This window comes from Trichoplusia ni, chromosome 11 (assembly GCF_003590095.1).
Source record: "Trichoplusia ni isolate ovarian cell line Hi5 chromosome 11, tn1, whole genome shotgun sequence".
Taxonomy (NCBI): Eukaryota; Metazoa; Arthropoda; class Insecta; order Lepidoptera; family Noctuidae; genus Trichoplusia; species Trichoplusia ni.
The window spans coordinates 7,874,298-7,893,419 of record NC_039488.1 but is presented as its reverse complement, the minus strand read 5'-3'; the positions used below and the strand labels follow the sequence as shown (position 1 = coordinate 7,893,419).

The following is a 19,122-nucleotide window of genomic DNA, read 5'->3' as shown; positions in this document are numbered from 1 at the left end:
TACATTGGTTTTGTAGTCGCTAAAAACTTTTTATTTTAAGTTTGTATTTAGTCTAGGAGACACCAAGATTATTTACCTTTGTTAAGTACTTAAACCAACGAAGTACAGTTATGCTAAAGACATTAACTATTACATCAAATAGTTAATTTTAATCTGTTGGTTGATAACTTCATTACAAAACCGAAAACAAAGACTTCAGTTAATTAACAAGACTTAAGTTTTCTATTGTTACCTTCGTGAGGATGATTCATTATTAAATGATGCAACGGTTTACACACGCGTATTTTTCGGGTCTGACTAGTTTTTCAACGACCCCGCCGCGTCAGCTCATGATTAAGGTCTCCGGTTTGGTCCGAAACTAGTCGGGCAATCCTAAACCATTGCATCATTTAATAACAACTTAGTTGTTTAGTAAATTTTGTATTAATTTTGAGAATGACAATTTGAAATTGAACTTGTATACAATAATGATACCAGCGTATATTTATCCCACTATTGGGCGCAGGTCTCTTCGTTAGAGTAAATCGTTTGAAAAACTCGATCGCCAATCCGCAGTGAGCTATGCTACCACAGACAGGCAGAGAGTCACCTTAAACTTATAATACCCCTGCTTTGATGGGGTTTAAAAGCAGGTAATAAGGCCCAGCCTGAACAATATAACTAAAAACTCCTTAAATAATACAAAATTTACTAATCAATCAATACAAAACGTCATTAAAAACATATTAAGCTAGCAAAGCTAAACTGATCTTTTCAATTTGAATAATCTTTATCTATCTAATATAAACTTCAACTTTCAGATAATAATTAATAAGTCACTATCATTGAAATTCTCAGCATCATATCAACTGACAATTCTTTAATTCATAAACTAAATGTAAATTAGACAATTGCTATCTTTTACAAACGTGAAAAGTAAGTGACCAAGTCTGAGTAAGAGTCAATACACATGGGCAACAGCTGCCGGCAGCGTCGTTATATTTGAAATAATTTTGAATCTTATTCAGGTGACTTAAAGTTCATAGTCATATAAAGACAAAGGACCCTCAAGCCGCGCGAGGGTATCACTGCTGTTACGGCGAGCGTCTTCATCCTATTTAATTAATTTTGAATCTTATTTAAGTGAAGTAAAAGTTTACAGTCCTTTGAATGAAAAGGACCCTGCAGCGAGGCGGTACGAACTCGCTACGAATTTTCATCATCCCAGCCTTTTCCCAATTATGTTGGGGTCGGCTTCCAGTCTAACCGGATTCAGCTAAGTACCAGTGTTTTACAGAGCGACTGCCTATCTGACCTCCTCAACCCAGTTACCTGGGCAATACGATACCCCTTGGTTAGACTGGTTGTCAGACTTTCTAGCTTCTGACTACTTATAAAAGGATATATCAATAACAGCCAGGACCTAATTTAACTTGCTTTCCGAGACACGAGGGAACTAAACGTAGAATATAAACGAGTCGCGGATTCGATTCTTGTTTGACGTTTAAATATTTTCATTGTATTATGTGTATTGAATTGCAAATTATCATTCAAGTCGTAGAGCGTATGCGTAATATTTACTTATTTATGTCTATATTTAACACACCGTTTTATAATAATATAAAAGATAACAATAGTCTGACTATCATTTAGTTTATGAATTTTAAAATCGTATCGTTTCTCATCTATTCTGAACACAGCTCTCAACTTTATTTAATGACCTCTATTATAATACATAAATTTCTTCTTTACAAAATTACAGCTGTTAAATAGGATTAAAAATTGGCAGTTATTCATTGGAAGTAGTGATAGCTTAGTAGATAGTATGGCTGATGGACTCAAGTAGGTTCAAAATCATGCACCAACCAAAATCTTCTCAAATTAAAGTGCTAATTACAAATTAATTATCACTTACTATAATACGTTATAGCAAACCTGCGCTCTTGAGAATGTTTCAAAGGTGTATAAAGACACATCAGACGTCTATGGGCGGTTTAAACTCTGACGTCAGGGTTGTACATCAACCATACGATAAGACCAGCGTATTTTAATAGAGGTCATTAATTTATACTCTATAATAAAGAAAAGCGCACCATTCTCGCTATTTACAGGAACCATATACAGAGAGCAAAATTTATTCAACAATCCCGCCGTAAGCTATATCACAAAAACATATGACACACATCAAAGTTGACCAACAGTTCGGCGATAGTTGGGCAACATTTTTTTAGCACCTCTTTTGATTTAAGATTTTGTTTAAGATAGTATGTAAGACTTGTTCCATTTGTAAAAGAGAGACAAAATAACATACTAAAATTGATATATCATCATCGGCCTAGCCTTTTCCCAACTATGTTGGGGTCGGCTACCAGTCCAACCGGTTTCAGCTGAGTAACTGTGTTTTACAAGGAGCGACTGCTACTGGACTAAAATTGATATAATAATTCAGAATTATGCAAATAATGATTTAGAAAAAAACTTGAAGAAAAAGAAAAAAATATTGTTTTAAACAAGTTGCCCAACTGTGTGCCAACGTTTCGCCACTTTGAAATGCCTCATTTACATGAAATTCGTAAAAAAATATATTTAACTATACTAGACGAAGTGAAATGACTTGTGGTCAGAGTAATTAGAGATATAAGCAAATAGTTTTTTAATTAAGATACCCTATTTCAAGAAGGCTTATCAACTAAGAATCTGTTGCTAGATTTCACTTAATTAAATTTATGTTATCATCATCGGCCTAGCCTTTTCCCAACTATGTTGGGGTCGGCTACCAGTCTAACCGGATGCAGCGAAGTACCAGTGTTTTACAAGAAGCGACTGCCTATCAGTTTTTGTTTAGATTGGTTATGATTCACTTTGGTGGAAGTTGCGGCAGCTTACGCTAGATAGCCCTTGGTTAGACTGGTTGTCAGACTATTCAAGCTTCTGACTATGTTAATGGGGGCTAAAATAATCACTAGCTTTTTGAATTTTTGAAATTCCTTTTTCTATGATTTAAGGTACTATTCGCTTATAATCTCATAAATGGTCTGACCAGATACCCTATTTCACCAATATTTAACAATTAAAAGTTTTCATCATATCTTAGCAATTTGTTAAAGACCGTCAGCAGGTATTACGTATTTAGTAAAAGCCAAGCGAAAATTGTACAATTATTGCTGTCATAATTGTAACTTGATAAGGTTAAGCAACTGTTTCTTCGGCCATAAATTTGATGGATGACTTTTTTTTATTTTTTAATCCTCTTTACCCGCCTTGCACTTGACCGGTGTTTGTCAATTGCCACGCGATTGCTAGATACGTAATATTGCTGCTGTTTTTAATATTAAAATACTATAAAAGCATTTAACAATTACTTGAGTTTTGCATATTCAAATTTATTTATGTAAAGGCTTCATAGATTCATTTAAAAATTACACAAAATATTGGTAAAACATGAGCGATATAATCTCAAAAAGCATTTTATTTACAAATTAATTATTATTATTAATACGTACCTATTAAAAGCGATTCACTGAGGTCCGTTCAAGATGGTTATAATTGCATTTTTAGATAAAATTGCCTTTAGGAAATGTACACTGATAATTTGTTTTGTCATTCATAATTAATATTTTGTTTAATTAATAATAATATTTTTAAAACAAAATCCAAGTTCAAATAAAAACTATTTTTTTTGAGAACAAATTAAACCTATTTTAATTTAGGTGTAAAGCGAATCAACTAGAAGGTTCATCCAGAATGAAGTTCTGAAGCAATAAAGAAATAAAAAAAGCATACAAACTGAGAACTGCCTCTTTTTTGACGTTGGTTAAAAATCAACAGTACATCCTATCTCTTAAAAACGCAAACAATGACTGTTAAAGAGAGACGGCATTACGTGCGACGTCTCGCTTCCACAAAAACAAGAATTCCTAATGCAAGTACTAATATACAAAAAAAATACTTTGCAATTTCCATACATTTCTGCCAGGAGTCTTTACAAACCTAAAAATGCAATACACAATCACCACTCACCGAACCTCCGTTTCCTTAAAAACTATGATTCCGCACTCACGCTATCCTTTTCACTCTCAAAGTCCTTTTTAACACTTAAATTTATGCTTTCGACATCTTCCCCACCCTTCATCAAGTTCAACCCTTCAATATCACCACTATCTTGTGTACCATGTTTAAACTGAAGATGTTTTTCCATACTAGACTTTTGCACACACCTGTAAGCACAATGAGGACACTTGACAGACTTTTGACGAGGCCTGTACGGCTTCGCTTGGTTCTTAACATCAACTTTCTCCCCATCCTTTTCGTTTAAATGCCTTTGCTTGTGTTTTGTAAGATTAGTTTTCTGAACACACCTGTAAGAGCACATATCGCAGCTGAACGGCTTCTGATCGGTATGCAAATACATGTGTTTTACTAAATTAGGTTTTTGCACTGTCCGATAATCGCAGAATGGGCAGGCAAAGGGCTTATACCCTGTGTGAGTCCGCTCGTGAACGACTAAGTTATTTTTCTGCGCGCATCGATAATCACAATACTGGCACCTAAACGGTTTTTCTTTCATATGAACCAAGATATGTTTCGCGACGTTATTCTTCTGCCCAGACTTGTAATCACAGAAGGTACACGAGAATGGTTTTTCTCCGGAGTGAGTCCGTTCGTGTATTTTCAAGATGGCGGGCGATTGACATCTGTAGGAACACTGACTACAGCCAAACTTCCCGACTCTTTCGACTAAGTTTTCGTTTTCTGTACAGCTTTTCGAGTGGTGTTTCAAACCTCTTTTCGACGGGAACACATCGTGGCACTTGTAACAAATGTATTGGCCTTTGATATTCATACTAATGTCTTCTGGTATTTTATTTTGGGCGCTGGAATCATTCTCATTCTTAGCCTCCGCAAAATTTTGGTTATACTCCTGGTAGTATAGTTTATTTTGATCTTGAGGCTTAAGATTCTCTTTCGGGTCTTCAACTTTTTCCTTCTCAACATTTTGTATAACTTCTTGTCTTATTTTCTTGAAGTCTTCTTGATATGGGCTGGTGTTTTCGAACTGTCTATGAACAACTAGGTTCTGTGGGTTTTCCCGAATATTCGTGAAGTTCTGTATGTAGTTTTGCGGTCTGGAGTATAAGTCTATGGAGTTTAGCGCTGGCACATTAACATGGTTGTTGTATACAGCGTACATTTGTGTGTCTGTGTGGACGTTTGGTTGCGGTTGTGTGTGTTCGGCTGGTAATCCTGTAATATAAAGAAAATGTGCTTTGAATATACAAGAAATGTTTTTTATAAGTGTAACAGTGAAAAGAGGGAGCAATATATCCTTGGAAATACGGAAATGGAGAGAAGAGGATTTTGCCCCCGGGGGCAATGGGACAAAAACGGAAATATCGAGAATAATTACAGACTACTTTTTGTTAATAAAAGTTGGCTATGGAAACCGGGTTTTACTTTGAATATGCGTATTTTATACTGTAATTCGCAAAAAAGTGGTGTTTAATGCAATTTGAATTTTCAATATGGCTTATAACTACCACTATTCCATGGTAGTTGGAGGAATTTTTCGTATGACTGTAGTCTACAACACTAACAAATAACGTGACTTTCTTTTGGTAAAATAATTATCAAATTTGATTCAGTAGACCCTGAGATTACCACAAACTATCTATCTATACTAATATATAAAGCTGAAGAGTTTGTTTGTTCGAACGCGCTAATCTCAGGAACTACTCATTTTTTCGATGCATTTGGAGTGAAAACATTATTTTTGACTTTCACTTAGATATCTGAAGAGGAAAACGAAAAAAACAATTTCGTCAACGTCCATTGTAGCCAAATCACCATGACTGGTGATTATCTTACTAGTGATGCTTACTCATAACTTTTATGACTTGTTTCAGACCTTATACATAACAAATTAATTGATAAGTCGTATCAAGAGCCATTTTATTCACTTGGCGACATAGTAACCTAAATCTAATCTGTATTTTTGGGTGAGTCTGGATGACTGACGCGTTTTTTAAAGTATTTTTATCTAATTTTATCTATACTAATATATAAAGCGGAATAGTTTGTTTGAACGCGCTAATCTCAGGAACTAAGGGTCCAAATTGAAAAAATATTTTTGTGTTGAATAGACCATTCATCGAGGAAGGCTTTAGGCTATAAACCATCACGCTGCGACTAATAGGAGCGAAGATACAATGGAAAATGTGGGAAAAACAGGGCAGATATAAATCATAACTTATATCTTCTACCCACGGGGACGAAGTCGCGAGCAACAGCTAGTGTTAGTATATGTCTAGCTTTTTGGATTTCTTATCTTGAAACCAATTTAAAAGATCTCCGTTGTCTGTATAAGTCTGGAAGCCTTTCTTCAAAAGACGATTGGCTGATTTTGGTAAAGGAGAAGAAAAATGGGCACTTTCTAATCGGAGTCACACGACGTAGGGTAAGATTTTGTAGGCAAGCCGAAGCAACGGATAGACAGACAAAAATTGTAATTGAACTTTTTAAGCTATCGTATTTTTTCAATATTGATAATCATTATGTTATATGCCTCAGAAAGCACATAAAGAAGTCGATCTCAGCTGTTACATTGATCGTGTACAGTCATTTATTTACTTCATACAAATTTTGGAGGTATAAAGCTAAAAATATCATTTTAGAAAATCTGTTAAGGAAAATTACGCTACCATCCTAAAAAATCACCAACAAAATTTTCCCCAAATTCTCTCCAATACGTTTTTTTTCCTTAAATAATTAACCCAAACAAAACGTGAAGATTCGTCCAGTGACTGATATTCAACTAGTCGTCATGACCTTTCGATATAAAAACACATTTAATATGTACGGCGGAGGTTGAATGTCAAATATTATCTATTTCAAGTCTGCATCTGTTGCTAGGCAACCGATTAAGATTACTGACACGTTCCCCTAGTACTTAGCAACAGATAAAGCGTGTTTTAAGGATGAAGCAAAGAGGAGAGGATTTGGTGCGGAGAAAATAATATAAGTTTATTTTTTGTCGACTCCCGCATTAAGGAATTTAATCCTTGTGTTGCGGGGGCTTTTACAAACATACGCGCACAGTGGGTTTGGTGTGGTTCTATAAAATTTTGGTGTCATGGTGTACAAAATTGAAAATCTCCGAAATGGCTCGACCGATTCTTAATTTTTTGCACTCAAAAACCGGACCTACAGACAGGTCTGAGAATCGGACAACATCTATTTTTCATACCCCTAAGAGCATTTTCTTCTGCACAATGATATGATAGCTGGTATTAAATAATAATTATTTCTCAACCGATTTCGGCTACAGCAGCTAGTGTATAGACATCAGCCACCTGCAGGGCATATGCTAGTACACGCGCGTGTGACAACACAGGGACACTCTCTGTTCTCGCGATGTCATAGCGCGAGGGGACGGGAATCTGATACAACCAGAGAGACCAGGCAGAGGACCCTCATTTTTACGTGCCTTCCGAAACACGGAAGCTGTGATATATTTTTAAATCGCAAACAACATTTGAAAAAGTCTGTGCAAGGGACTCGGGATTCTTGGGATCGAACTCCAGACGTGTGACGTGGCAGTTCTGCGGTCTTACCACTTCGCTATCACAGGTTCATTTATTAATTAAACACAAAATACAAATCTATGCTAAATTTCTCATCTCGCAAACAAATACAACATTTTCCAACTATCACACGTTGATACTAAAAATAGTTTTTAAATAAATTATGTTTTGATAACCTTTAGTTTATTTTGTTTGCTAAAAATAACTTGAAAATGAAATCGAAATAAATAGTACGCGAGTAGCGTATTATGCCCATGTGCGGTCATTACACGACACTGGCAGAAATTGCTAAAACAAAAAGAAGAAAAGAAGCGTTGTGTAAGGACGCGGGTTCCATTCCCGATTAGTGCAAGTATTTGTATCATACACAAAGGCACAAGTCTAGGTATCTTTGTGCATGTAATTTGAGTGTATCTTGCAACCCCAATAAAATCCCTACTAATATTATAAATGCGAAAGTAACTCCGTCTGTCTGTCTGTTACGCTTTCACGTCTAAACCACTGAACTGATTTTAATGAAATTTGGTACAGAGATAGAGTTGACCTTGGGAAAGAACATAGGATAGTTTTTATCCCGGACTGTTGAAGAGTTCTCTTGGAAACGACCTCGACGCGGGCGAAGCCGCAGGCGAAAAGCTAGTACGGAATAAATACAATGGTTCTGCACAAATTACTTATTTAAGTCAATTAAACGTTTATATACAAATCTAGCCAGTTTAAATAATTAAGTCATAAGTAGATTCATGCATCTAAAATTTAAAAACGGTCATAAAATGAAAAAAAAATAACGATGCATCGCTAATGATTATCGTCTGACAAACTAAGGTTATTTTTAGCTAATTTGGTCTAACTAACTAGCTTACTGGGTAAATGTTGTTTCTATAATAAATATTTAACTATCTATACCAATATATAAAGCTAAAGAGTTTGTTTGTTTGAAGGCGCTAATCTCAGGAACAAATAGGAGCCAAAATACTATGGAAAATGTGACAAAAACGGGGAAAAATATTCGTCTTCGAGGGCTTCCGTTCAAAAATTCCTAACTTATATCTTCTAATCACGCGGACGAAGGCAACAGCTAGTATTCTATAAATTGACTGCTTGGATAGCCGAGTGGTTGTGGTCACCACGCCAAACCCACTGTGCGCGTCGTGTCGCAAGTTCAATCCCCGCGTAGGATAAGCATTTGTGTGATCCACGAATTCTTGTTCTGAGTCTGGGTGTCTTTCTTGATCTGATTTGTTAGTTTGTCAAACCCACCGCGACACAAGGATTAAATTCCTTAATGCGGTTAATAAAATACAATCTGACTTAGATTTGTCGTGGTGGTCTTGGGGATTTGTAAACAACAAGGTTCAATCCCAACGCAGGCAAGTACCAATGAAAATTTTTGGAGTAAGTACTATTTGATTATTCCAAGGCACTACAGACAAACGGTGAAAAATACGTAATATTACGCTATAAATATAGAAATATGGAATAACCCTCATCTTATATTTCAGAAAAAAATGCAACAAACAAGTTTTCTTCCAATTCTATATATCATAGTTCATTAAAATATAAATATTGATAGACAACATTTAAGCCATTTACAAACGACACGATGGAAATATTCTGAAAATATTTAAAAAGGTTAACGTGTCCAAAATTAATGCAGAAACATTAAAGTTTAATTATAAAGAGAAAAAAAAACAAGAAATGTTAAAATATTCTGGAAAAAAGTGGTCTAAAAATGTCAATGCAGCTTATAAGTTCCAGTTATAATGGTAATTTATTTTAAAACGTTTTGCTCATATTTATAAGGATTGTTAACGTGACTCAGTTGGGATTGATACTTTCATTATGAATCCTAAATTATACTTCATTTGTGCCATGTGTTTATAGAGTCACTTCCTTGTTTGTTTGTCGTTCCGGTTGGATTTTGCAACTCAATTTTGAGACACTTCCCGATAAGCTAGCAGGCTGAAATTTTCAGGGCAGCTTCAAACTCGATGACAATGCAATTTGCAACTATAAAACGGCGGAGGGCTTTTAATAGAATTTGAATGGATTGACATTTAAAAACTTGGTTTCTTAGATTTTTTTAATCTATTAATTAGTATTATAACTTTTAATTCGATCCCGATTAATTCTAGTACACTCACTCACGTGTACAAGAATTAACCGGGATAGCCCGACTAGTTTTGGCCACAACCTTAATGGGCGAGCGAGTCAAACTGTTCGTTTAAGGACTCCGGTTGGGTCCGAAACTAGTTGGGCAATCCAGACAAATACGCGAGGAAGGTATCAATGGTGCGTCCCCCTAACCGGGTAAAACCGGGGCAAAGATGCTGTGTAACATAACATATATATTTCTAATATTTGACATAAGAAAAAAGCGTCAAAACAAGCATAAAGGTCAAGGTTTCCGTCGAGACATTTCACTTACAATAAAATCGTAAGAAAATATTATAGGTCAGCTGACTGACCTGTCTTGAATTGAAGATGTATTTACGATGCACGGAACACTTTTTTTGTAGGGGTTCTGTAGCTATAGGGTAAAAACGGAATCCTATTACTGAGGTTGTCTGTCTGTCACTGGCTGTATTACATGAGCGTCGTTATAGCTTAACAATAGATTTTTTAATATCATTATAAATACTTTGTTTAGCAAAGATAAGTGCAGTCATACATTAAACGCGGGACTTTCTGAATCAATGCGAGCATTGATTCTCACTATGAGAGCCAGCGGTTGGAAGGCGCACCGGTCGGCCTAGGAAGCGGTGGCGAGATGATCTGATCGCATAGCGGGTGGGCTGGTTCCGAGTGAGCAAGGATAGATGTTCTGAGAAAAAATTACGTAAGACATTTGCCCAGCAATGGGACGCTGGTTCTATTATTATTCATGCTCATAAACCTAAAAGGATGGCATGCGTTCATAACAATCCATTAGTCTACTCTACGAAATTGTAATGCTTGTGTCGAGGGAGTTTTTTAAAACTTTCAAGTCACATGCACAAAACACCCAGTAAGTGTCGTGTACAGAATGCTTGCCTTACGCCGTGATCGTAGCCTCAAGACGTCGCGCGTTATGAACAATTCGTTTGGCGTGGTGACCTCAACCACTCAGCTATCCATTCAGTCAAAACATACTATGTGGAAACGTAAAAAAAAATGGGAAGAAAGCAAACAGAATAAAAAATATCACTCACCATTCAAGTTAGCTACATTGATCCCGGGATTAATATTATCATAGAAATATCCATCATCTTCCTGCTCTGATTTTATATGGAACGGCATTGGCAGCATATTGGCGTGCTCCTGTTGGTCCAACCTCTCGTGGACACCCATATTTGGCGCCAACCTTTGTTCCAATAAATGTTGGTCCTGCATTTGAACAACCATTGGTGTCCGTCTAGCCTCCTCTTGGGCCAATATATCCTGTTCAATCGTTGCCCTGTTTAAATGATGGGACAAATCAATCTCATGGCTCAGATCATGAGGTATATCAGTCCTCAAATCATTGATCCTATTTAGATCAGCACTCAAATTCTCGTTCAAATTCTGTGCTAACTGGCTCAGATTATTCTGTAGCTCCAAATCATTACCCAAACTCCTAACTAACGATAGATCCAGGTTTCTACTCAAGTTCTGAGTTAATAAATCATCGTGACGGTTCAGGTTCTGAGGTAGTTCGTTGGCTAAATTGTGTACTAGGTCTAATTCCATCGTCAGGTTCCGTTGTAAGTGAGCCGGGATGTCGTTAAAGTTGAGGTTTCTTGGAAGATGGTTGGTTTTTAGCATTAACGAGGACATTTGTCGCGGTGAGAGTGGTAGCTGGAAGTTGTGGACGATGGAGCTGGCTACGGAAGACTGCATGGCCTGGTGCAGCTGTTCCATTGATATCGGAGAGTGATTGTAGTCCGTTGGTTCCAGTTGGTGTGATTTCTGAAGCTGTAAAGTGATGATAAGTTGATTAGAAAGTTATTCTTTGAGCCTTGGATGATCATTTATCTCTAGATTGCACTAAAAATACTTAAGAAACAGATTTTGATAAAAAGGGATAATAGTTCTAAACTTTACAAGTATTAGCTAAACAATAATGTTCAAATATTTTAATTATATTGTGTAAGAAAAAGGCCCTCCTTATTCTTTCACAATATAATTAAATAATCAATTAATTTATAACCCTAAAAACAGTTATAATTGTAAATCTCTAAAGCTAGGGTTGTGATTAAATATACAAGGGTAGTGTAGAATCATTATTAATTACCAAGTTAATTACCAATCTTCATAAAAAATATTCCTTTGACTGAAGAAAAAAATCAGGTATTTAATATTTTTATCAACAACAAAAACCTTATGCAGCTATCAATAAATAAAATTATATTAAATTCTTAATTAAAAGTAAAATATAATATTAGACTCAAGAACTAAGTCACTTGAGCTTCGATATCTAACCTTGACCTATAAAGTAAAAAATATAGTTCAAGGGCAAATGAGAGCAAGAAAATAACTTATTAACTAAATAGAAACTGTTTTATACAAATATACTAATTATTTTATATTTTAATTCAAAAAATATTGTAAGGTCTGTTTGAGACCAAAATTCATAAAAAAAAGTTTTTTTTTTTCAGGACAGCTGTGGAATTATGATTAGGTTTTTTAAAATTTAATATTTGAATATATGGTGAAATATTGTCTTGTTACATTTAAAAGTATTATATCAAATAGCGACAGAAAATATAGGAACTATTAGCTAATATAGAGAACCGGAACTTCAGTCACATTATCAAGTGTTTTTTTGTGTAAAAAACGTTCAAATTTTGAATTAAAAACATAAAGGATTTATTTAACACTTACGCTTTCCACATAAAACTTGTAATTATCATCGTCGATGACATTTTGGTCTTCTCTTTTCACAAAATCCATTTTGCGACACGAGTATTTGGTGTAAAATTTAAAACAATATTCTTTCAATTCCCCATAGTCAGTTCCTAACCTATGATAAAACACTCAATGATATGACTCGAAATATACACTTAAATTGTAAATAAATGCATAAATTACTAATACATCAAAAATCACATGTCTTTACTGTAATATTATAAAAGTTAACATAAAGTTATTAAGTAAAAAAACGACTTTTTTGTTCTCTTTTAGATTGTATGAACGAAAGAAAGGAAGCTAAGTATAGACAAGTAGAAGTGCCGTCAACGAACATCTGTCAGGGATACCAGTCACAAATTTAAATTAACTTCATTCGTGTGGGAAATTAAGGAAGGTTCAACGATTTTAATTTTATTAGAAATGGCACAATGAAAATGTTGCAATATATTTCAGGATGCAGGAATTCAAAATATGGTCTTATTTCAACAGTTTTAAAGTTTAACATTTAAATCTATTACTATCTGATGCTATTAAAATAGAATAAAAGTAAATACCCGATGACTGCTTATTATTATTTTCTGTAAAATTAAGCAAAAAGGCCTGACCTTCTCTGATTTTCCTCTAAATATGGCTTAATTTAAGTCTTGGCAACCTATCACTAATCATAGACATTGGTAAATAAATGAAATTTTTTTCTTCGTTCTGAAATTTTAATCTTTAAATATGAAAAAATAATATTTTCTGTTCTGTCACATTCATATTGAAAAGTGTATTGTTTCAATATTCTGGATATTTTTACCTAGTTTTATCAAAATTGCAGAATTACTTCATCACGTCAAGCTCCTTTATACCTTTAATGCTATACAAATAAACGAATTTATTATGTAACTTTATAAGTGCCAACAAGCCGGCGTTTTATGAAACTTTGTTTGACCTTCAGAAAAAGACAGAAAAACTTAATGGTTTTCGGACGTATTGGAATATTTTTAAACAAACAATTATTCGTAAAATATAACCAAGAATTGGTGAAAAGCGTTATTTGTGTACAACAAAGGTAAGTATTTATGTATTATAACAACATATACAAAAAGAGCTTATTAATTTGAGATTAGTCTATAACAATTTTACGTATTGTGAAAAAAAGTTTTATGCCGGTACATATTTATAAGTAGGTGGTACGGACAATGCCACGATAGAAAAGTTAATTAATTAGTTACATACATACTAATGAATTGCATTTCACTAGTTCCACGTTTGCCAAAATTCATCCCATGTTATACCACTTTACATAAAACGTCGTGTGGGTATCAATTCTGGTGAAGACCACTGTATGTACGACTCGACCGCCAATATCAGAAAATTAGACTTAATTATGTAAATATTTTAGGGGCAAAGTTTGTCCGTTTGTGAATTAGTTAATGCTTAATAGTGATCTAACAAAAGCTTGTGAGATAGTCAGACTGAAAATTGCTATCAAAGGCTATAAGTACTTGAAAAGTCGGTACTGGGCATTATGTCTATTTATATATTATGTCATTGACGGCCCATTGAATCCAGGAAGTTCCTTATTTATTTGATAAGGTTCTAATATGCATTGCACATAAAATACCTACTTCAGCTCAATGCTTTTAAACAATTTAAATCTTTATTTACCTATTTTTTGTGTGGTAATTTATTTATTTTTTTAAAAAGAGCTGTAAGTTACCCACTTTTAAATAAAGCCCTGCCTCAAACTTTTGGTCTTTGTTAATTCAATACTCAATATTGATTGCTTGGTTGGTTAGACATAGAAACAATTATGACTTAGACTCTATTGGGCACAGCATATCAATTAACAATATGAAAATAATTCTACTTGTTACAGAAACATAAGCTGTAAAACAATGTCAAAGTCAGCGCTGGTGATTGTGGCTCAGGGCAGCGAGGAGATGGAAACCATCATAACTGTAGACATGCTGCGAAGAGGCGGTGTAAGTACCCTCTTTAAAAATAACTTCACTTATTTTCCCATGTTTTTATACATGCACTTTCTTGTTTGTTTGTCGTTCCGGTTGAATTTTTGCAACTCAATTTTGAGACACTTCCCAATAAGCTAGCAGGCTGAAATTTTCAGGGTAGCTTCAAACCTGATGACAATGCAATTTACAATTATAGTTTTTATAACTTACCATTTCCTTTTGCCATAAGCTGATTACTAATTAGTATGATAACTACATATGAAACAATTTTTTTAATTTGTATATTTTTGTGTATGTATGTGGTGCACATGGCCAGAAATCGCAAAAGATAGTGACAATCTGATAGGAGTAGGCCTTTTCCCAAATGTGATACCAGGATAAGTGATTAAAATGATTTTTTATTTATTTTCAGGTGACAGTAACATTAGCCGGTCTTGATGGTTGTGACCCAGTACTCTGCTCCAGGCAAGTCACTCTAGTTCCCGACAAGTCTTTGGCAGATGCTCTCGCTGAGAAACCACAATATGATGCTGTAAGTTAAAGCATACTATTAACGTCAAATAAAAAACTACTGAGTAAAACTTTGTGAATTTATGGGATTTATGGGAAATTTTTTTCCCATTTTTTATATCTTTAGTACAATATACTTGTATTATGCCCACAGGTAATCCTCCCCGGTGGTCTGGAGGGATCAGAGCGCTTCTCCAAGTCCGAGGTCGTCGGCACTCTGTTAAAGGAACACGAGAAATCTGGCAAAATCATAGCTGCTATTTGTGCTGGTGAGACTATCATTTAAAATATCTAAACACCCACGTTTTTAAATGTCACTCTTTTCAAATTTTATCCAAATCTTCCAGCCTTTTTTTATAGTTGTAAATTGCAGCCTGCTACCTTATTGGGAACTGCCTCTTATTTGAGTTGCAAAAATCCAACCTGAACGACTAACAAACGAACATACAAGATAGTGAGTGTATAAAAACGTAGGAAAACATTCTTCATGACTTGTATGTATGTGTAGAACCCCGCGAGAAAAGGATTACTGCGGGAATCGCTATTAACAAAAAGTGTTTACCTGTCAAACAAATTAAATCTGTGTTATAAACAATTGCTGTGCACTTGTGTGGTCATATGAATATAACTGAAAAGAAAAGAAAAAAAACGGCTTCCGTAATCAGGAGTTTAATCCCTGTTCCGCAAGCGGTGTTCACAAAAACGCAATAGTGATACAATTGCTATATAAACTATATAACATGAAGAATCAGCGGCACACGTGCTCCTGGAGTGCACGGGGGTCGCGGAATGCCGGGCAGGGATCCTCGGTTCACCGAGCTCCGTCACAGAAGCCTGCGAACGTCCCAGGAGACTTCTGCGCTTCTGGAGGGAGTTGGGATGGCTGGACTGACAGCCTCCCAAAGCCACCTGACGCACAATGGGCCGACTTAGAGCCTACGTGCGGAAAAAGGAGCCCATCACCAAGCACAATTGCTATATCAGAATGTGATTCTACCACTGCTGGGCAAAATCTTCCCATGTCATCATCGGCCTATCCTTTTCCCAACTATGTTGGGGTCGGCTACCAGTCTTACCGGTTTCTATGTTAATGTAATTGGTGTCTCTATCGTTTTAACATAAATAAATAAAATTAAAAAAATCAAAATTCAGCTAAGTACCAGTGTTTTACAAGGAGCGACTGCCTATCTGACCTCCTCAACCCAGTTACCTGGGCGACACGATACCCATTGGTTAGACTGGTTGTCAGACTTCAAGCTTCTGACTACCTGTAACGACTGTCAAAGATGTAAGAATAACAGCAGGGGCCCACAATTTAACGTGCCTTCCGAAACATGAAGGAACTCGTTATGACAAGGATGGTCACCCATCTACGGACCAGCCGCGTCAAGCATAGATTTTCCTGTGATCGTTTCACTTATGCGGTTATAGCTTAGCCACGAGCTCCTCAAAATCTTCCCATGTAGAAAATAATTAATCATCATAATTATATATTTCCTATGTTACAGCACCCACAGCATTCGTAGCGCACGGCGTGGCTCAGAACAAGCGTGTGACGTCATATCCGACTACCAAAGACAAGATCACATCAGGTTACACCTATGTGGAAGGCGAGAGGGTGGTTGTCGATGGCAATGTTATTACTAGCAGGGTGAGTTGAAACAACTACATATGCTAATGGACATGCCTTAGAGATGAGAATTGTGGCACTCCGCAAGAAAGACAATAAATCAAGATTCGGTCTATCTTTATCTCTTTAATTTTTTTTTTTGAAACGACTCCCGCAGTAAGGAATTTAATACCTGTATCGCGGGAGGTTTTACAAACATAAATCACATGCACAGACATCAAGACTCAGAACAAGCATTTGTGGATCACACAAATGCTTTTCCTACGCGGGGGTCAAACACGCGACACGACGCGCTCAGTGGGTTTGGCGTGATGACCTCAACCACTCGGCTATCCGTGCAGTCATTGGTTGTTTACATGATCTATAGCGCTGTCCTCCCACTGCTGGGCATAAACGCTCCTTTCATGTTCCATTTTCAATGGCCATCAATTGCATCAAGTTTTTCCAAGTAGTTTTTCATTTTGTCTTGGTAGCGGGGTTCGATTCCCACCGAAAAAATGTTTATATGATTAACATGATCACGTGTTCTGTGTCTGGTTGTAATTTATCTTTATTATATATGTATTTAGAAATATATAAGCATGTTTATCAGTTGTCTAGTACTCATAATACAAGCTCTGTGTAAGTGCAAGTCAAGTTGTGTGTAAGTTGTGGATTATTATATCTTATTTTCAGGGTCCTGGCACAGCCTACTGGTTCGGATTGACCCTCATTGAACAGCTGACAGGCAAAGAAGCCGCTGACAAAGTTGAGAAAGGCATGATCATCACTGGTTACTAAGATCGTCATTATTAGTCCACGGTTGCCCACTGCTGGGACTAGACCCTTATTCCTTTGATATGGATTCTATGAAAGCATTGAGCAGAAAGCCAATTTGTTCCTAATGATTTTTTGGTTGCCGTCAAATTTCAACGTGATATGGGTTGCCGCGATAACCTTGACTAAAGACATTTGAATATAGACTTTAACGTTGTTGTTCTAAAGCTCATAATCGCTTGACCATTAGGTACCAATAGTAATTTTGATCGTGGCAACCACTAACTCTCAAAATATTCTACGGACAAATTGTATTTCATTCTCAGTGACTATATTGGCTAAAAGCTTGGGGACATTGAAATAAAACTTGTATATCGTTTTATGGCTTGTAAATTTTCAAAAGATAACAGTCAAAGCATTAAAAATGTGTTTTCTTTTTTTCAATGATTGTATTGTAAGCTTGAAGTTTTTTTTTTAATAAAAGTATTGGATACTTAAAATTTTCCTTTTTAATTTATGGTTTACCAAGCCCTATCTGACCGGTATTTACCGAGTTAATTCGCTTATGACAAACTTAAAGCGTATCTTTCTAATAGTGAAAGAATTTCCAAAATCGGTTAAGCAGTTTCTGAGATGAGAACGACACAAACTATGTACAATTAATACTATTTTCAAACATAACTGTGAAGATAAAGGTTATAAATAAAACACCAAAATCGTAGAATAATTATATTTGGGATATATGATTACACAAATTTCAATACAAAAATACAAAACAATAAATAAATGCAAAATTAGCCTGAATTTAGAGCCTTTATTGAAGCCTTAATTTAAATTAAATACTTATAATACAGAAACAAACGAAATCAAAAAATCATTTTTCAAAATGTTCTTTTGATCTAGTCATATCATTTTACTATATTTTCTGTTTCTAATAAAACTAACCGAGATAAATAGAGTGAATTATCAATGTGGAAGCAAGACGGAACATAAAATAGCATCGACATAATACTAGTACATAGTACGCGTATAATCTGCAGTAATTTTTTGGTTTGAAAAGAGAGAGATGGCCTATGCTTTCGGTCTAGCGCTATCTCTTTCCTCTTTCCATCGGCGCTCAGTTTCATGACAAGCACAGCATATAAATTTTAAATAGATAAAGATAGACCGAAACTTCTTTTCCTTTCTTTCGGAGTGCCACAATTCTCATCTCTAAAGCATGTCTGTTAATAAACACGGTATTTTTTTGGTCGTTTCACAAAAGTAGCCCAGTTCATGTATCCGACGTAAAATACCCCTAGGCGCGAAAATTATTTTTTTATCATCAACTAAGATAATAAGTACGAAGAAACATTATACAAGAGAAATCTAAAATATACTCTTAAAAATGATATAAACGCAAACGCAAAAATTGGATTTTAAATTTATTCAAATCTCATAAATACCTATTTTATTATCATGATCGTGTTCTAGTCATTGGATACATGAAGTGGGCTGCTTTTGTAAGACGACTAAAAAATCACGGTGTTGGTCGATGATATAGCGTATAAACATCTTGCTTCCACACGAAAACCGTACCGATACGTTTTAAGGTATTATGATGGTTGCAGAAACGGGACAGCGCAATACACGGCGTCTCTTACATGTTCAGGAGCATGACGTCAAAGCGCAAAATGAAACGATCGCAAATTGTCAAAGGCGCACTATGTCAAGAATCCTACTGCGACATAGTGATTGTCATTGAAATTGTTGCTCGAAATTGTCATTAAATATCTAAAAATCGTTATTTTCGTTCTGCGCTTTTGACAATGTACGCTTTGACTACGACTTTGACTAAGTA

At 35.4% G+C, this 19,122-nt stretch overlaps 2 protein-coding genes across 2 annotated transcripts; one reads left to right on the top strand and one right to left on the bottom strand.

The window, feature by feature from the left end:
* Positions 1-3,641: 3,641 nt before the first annotated feature.
* Positions 3,642-12,955, bottom strand: LOC113499065 (histone-lysine N-methyltransferase PRDM9-like). Its single transcript, XM_026879404.1, has 3 exons — positions 12,402-12,955; positions 10,751-11,492; positions 3,642-5,223 (listed from the first exon to the last, which is right to left on the bottom strand). The coding sequence occupies exons 1-3, from the start codon at positions 12,468-12,470 to the stop codon at positions 4,022-4,024; spliced, it is 2,013 nt and encodes a 670-aa protein (XP_026735205.1). The 5' UTR covers positions 12,471-12,955; the 3' UTR covers positions 3,642-4,021.
* A 331-nt stretch (positions 12,956-13,286) lies between these two features.
* LOC113499066 (protein dj-1beta-like) lies at positions 13,287-17,679 on the top strand. The gene is made up of 6 exons (XM_026879405.1): positions 13,287-13,482; positions 14,293-14,398; positions 14,799-14,918; positions 15,051-15,165; positions 16,405-16,547; positions 17,202-17,679. The coding sequence occupies exons 1-6, from the start codon at positions 13,346-13,348 to the stop codon at positions 17,304-17,306; spliced, it is 726 nt and encodes a 241-aa protein (XP_026735206.1). The 5' UTR covers positions 13,287-13,345; the 3' UTR covers positions 17,307-17,679.
* Positions 17,680-19,122: the final 1,443 nt, after the last annotated feature.

What these genes read in the sequence shown, in the direction of transcription:
- LOC113499066 (XM_026879405.1), top strand. Translation starts at nt 13,346, where the DNA reads ATGAAACTTTGTTTGACCTTCAGAAAAAGACAGAAAAACTTAATGGTT. An exon ending in GTTATTTGTGTACAACAAAG is followed by an intron (nt 13,483 to 14,292) that starts GTAAGTATTTAT and finishes TACTTGTTACAG; the next exon opens with AAACATAAGCTGTAAAACAA. An exon ending in CATAGCTGCTATTTGTGCTG is followed by an intron (nt 15,166 to 16,404) that starts GTGAGACTATCA and finishes CCTATGTTACAG; the next exon opens with CACCCACAGCATTCGTAGCG.
- LOC113499065 (XM_026879404.1), bottom strand. Translation starts at nt 12,470, where the DNA reads ATGGATTTTGTGAAAAGAGAAGACCAAAATGTCATCGACGATGATAAT. An exon ending in ACAAGTTTTATGTGGAAAGC is followed by an intron (nt 11,493 to 12,401) that starts GTAAGTGTTAAA and finishes ATCACTTTACAG; the next exon opens with CTTCAGAAATCACACCAACT. An exon ending in CAATGTAGCTAACTTGAATG is followed by an intron (nt 5,224 to 10,750) that starts GTGAGTGATATT and finishes TTTATATTACAG; the next exon opens with GATTACCAGCCGAACACACA.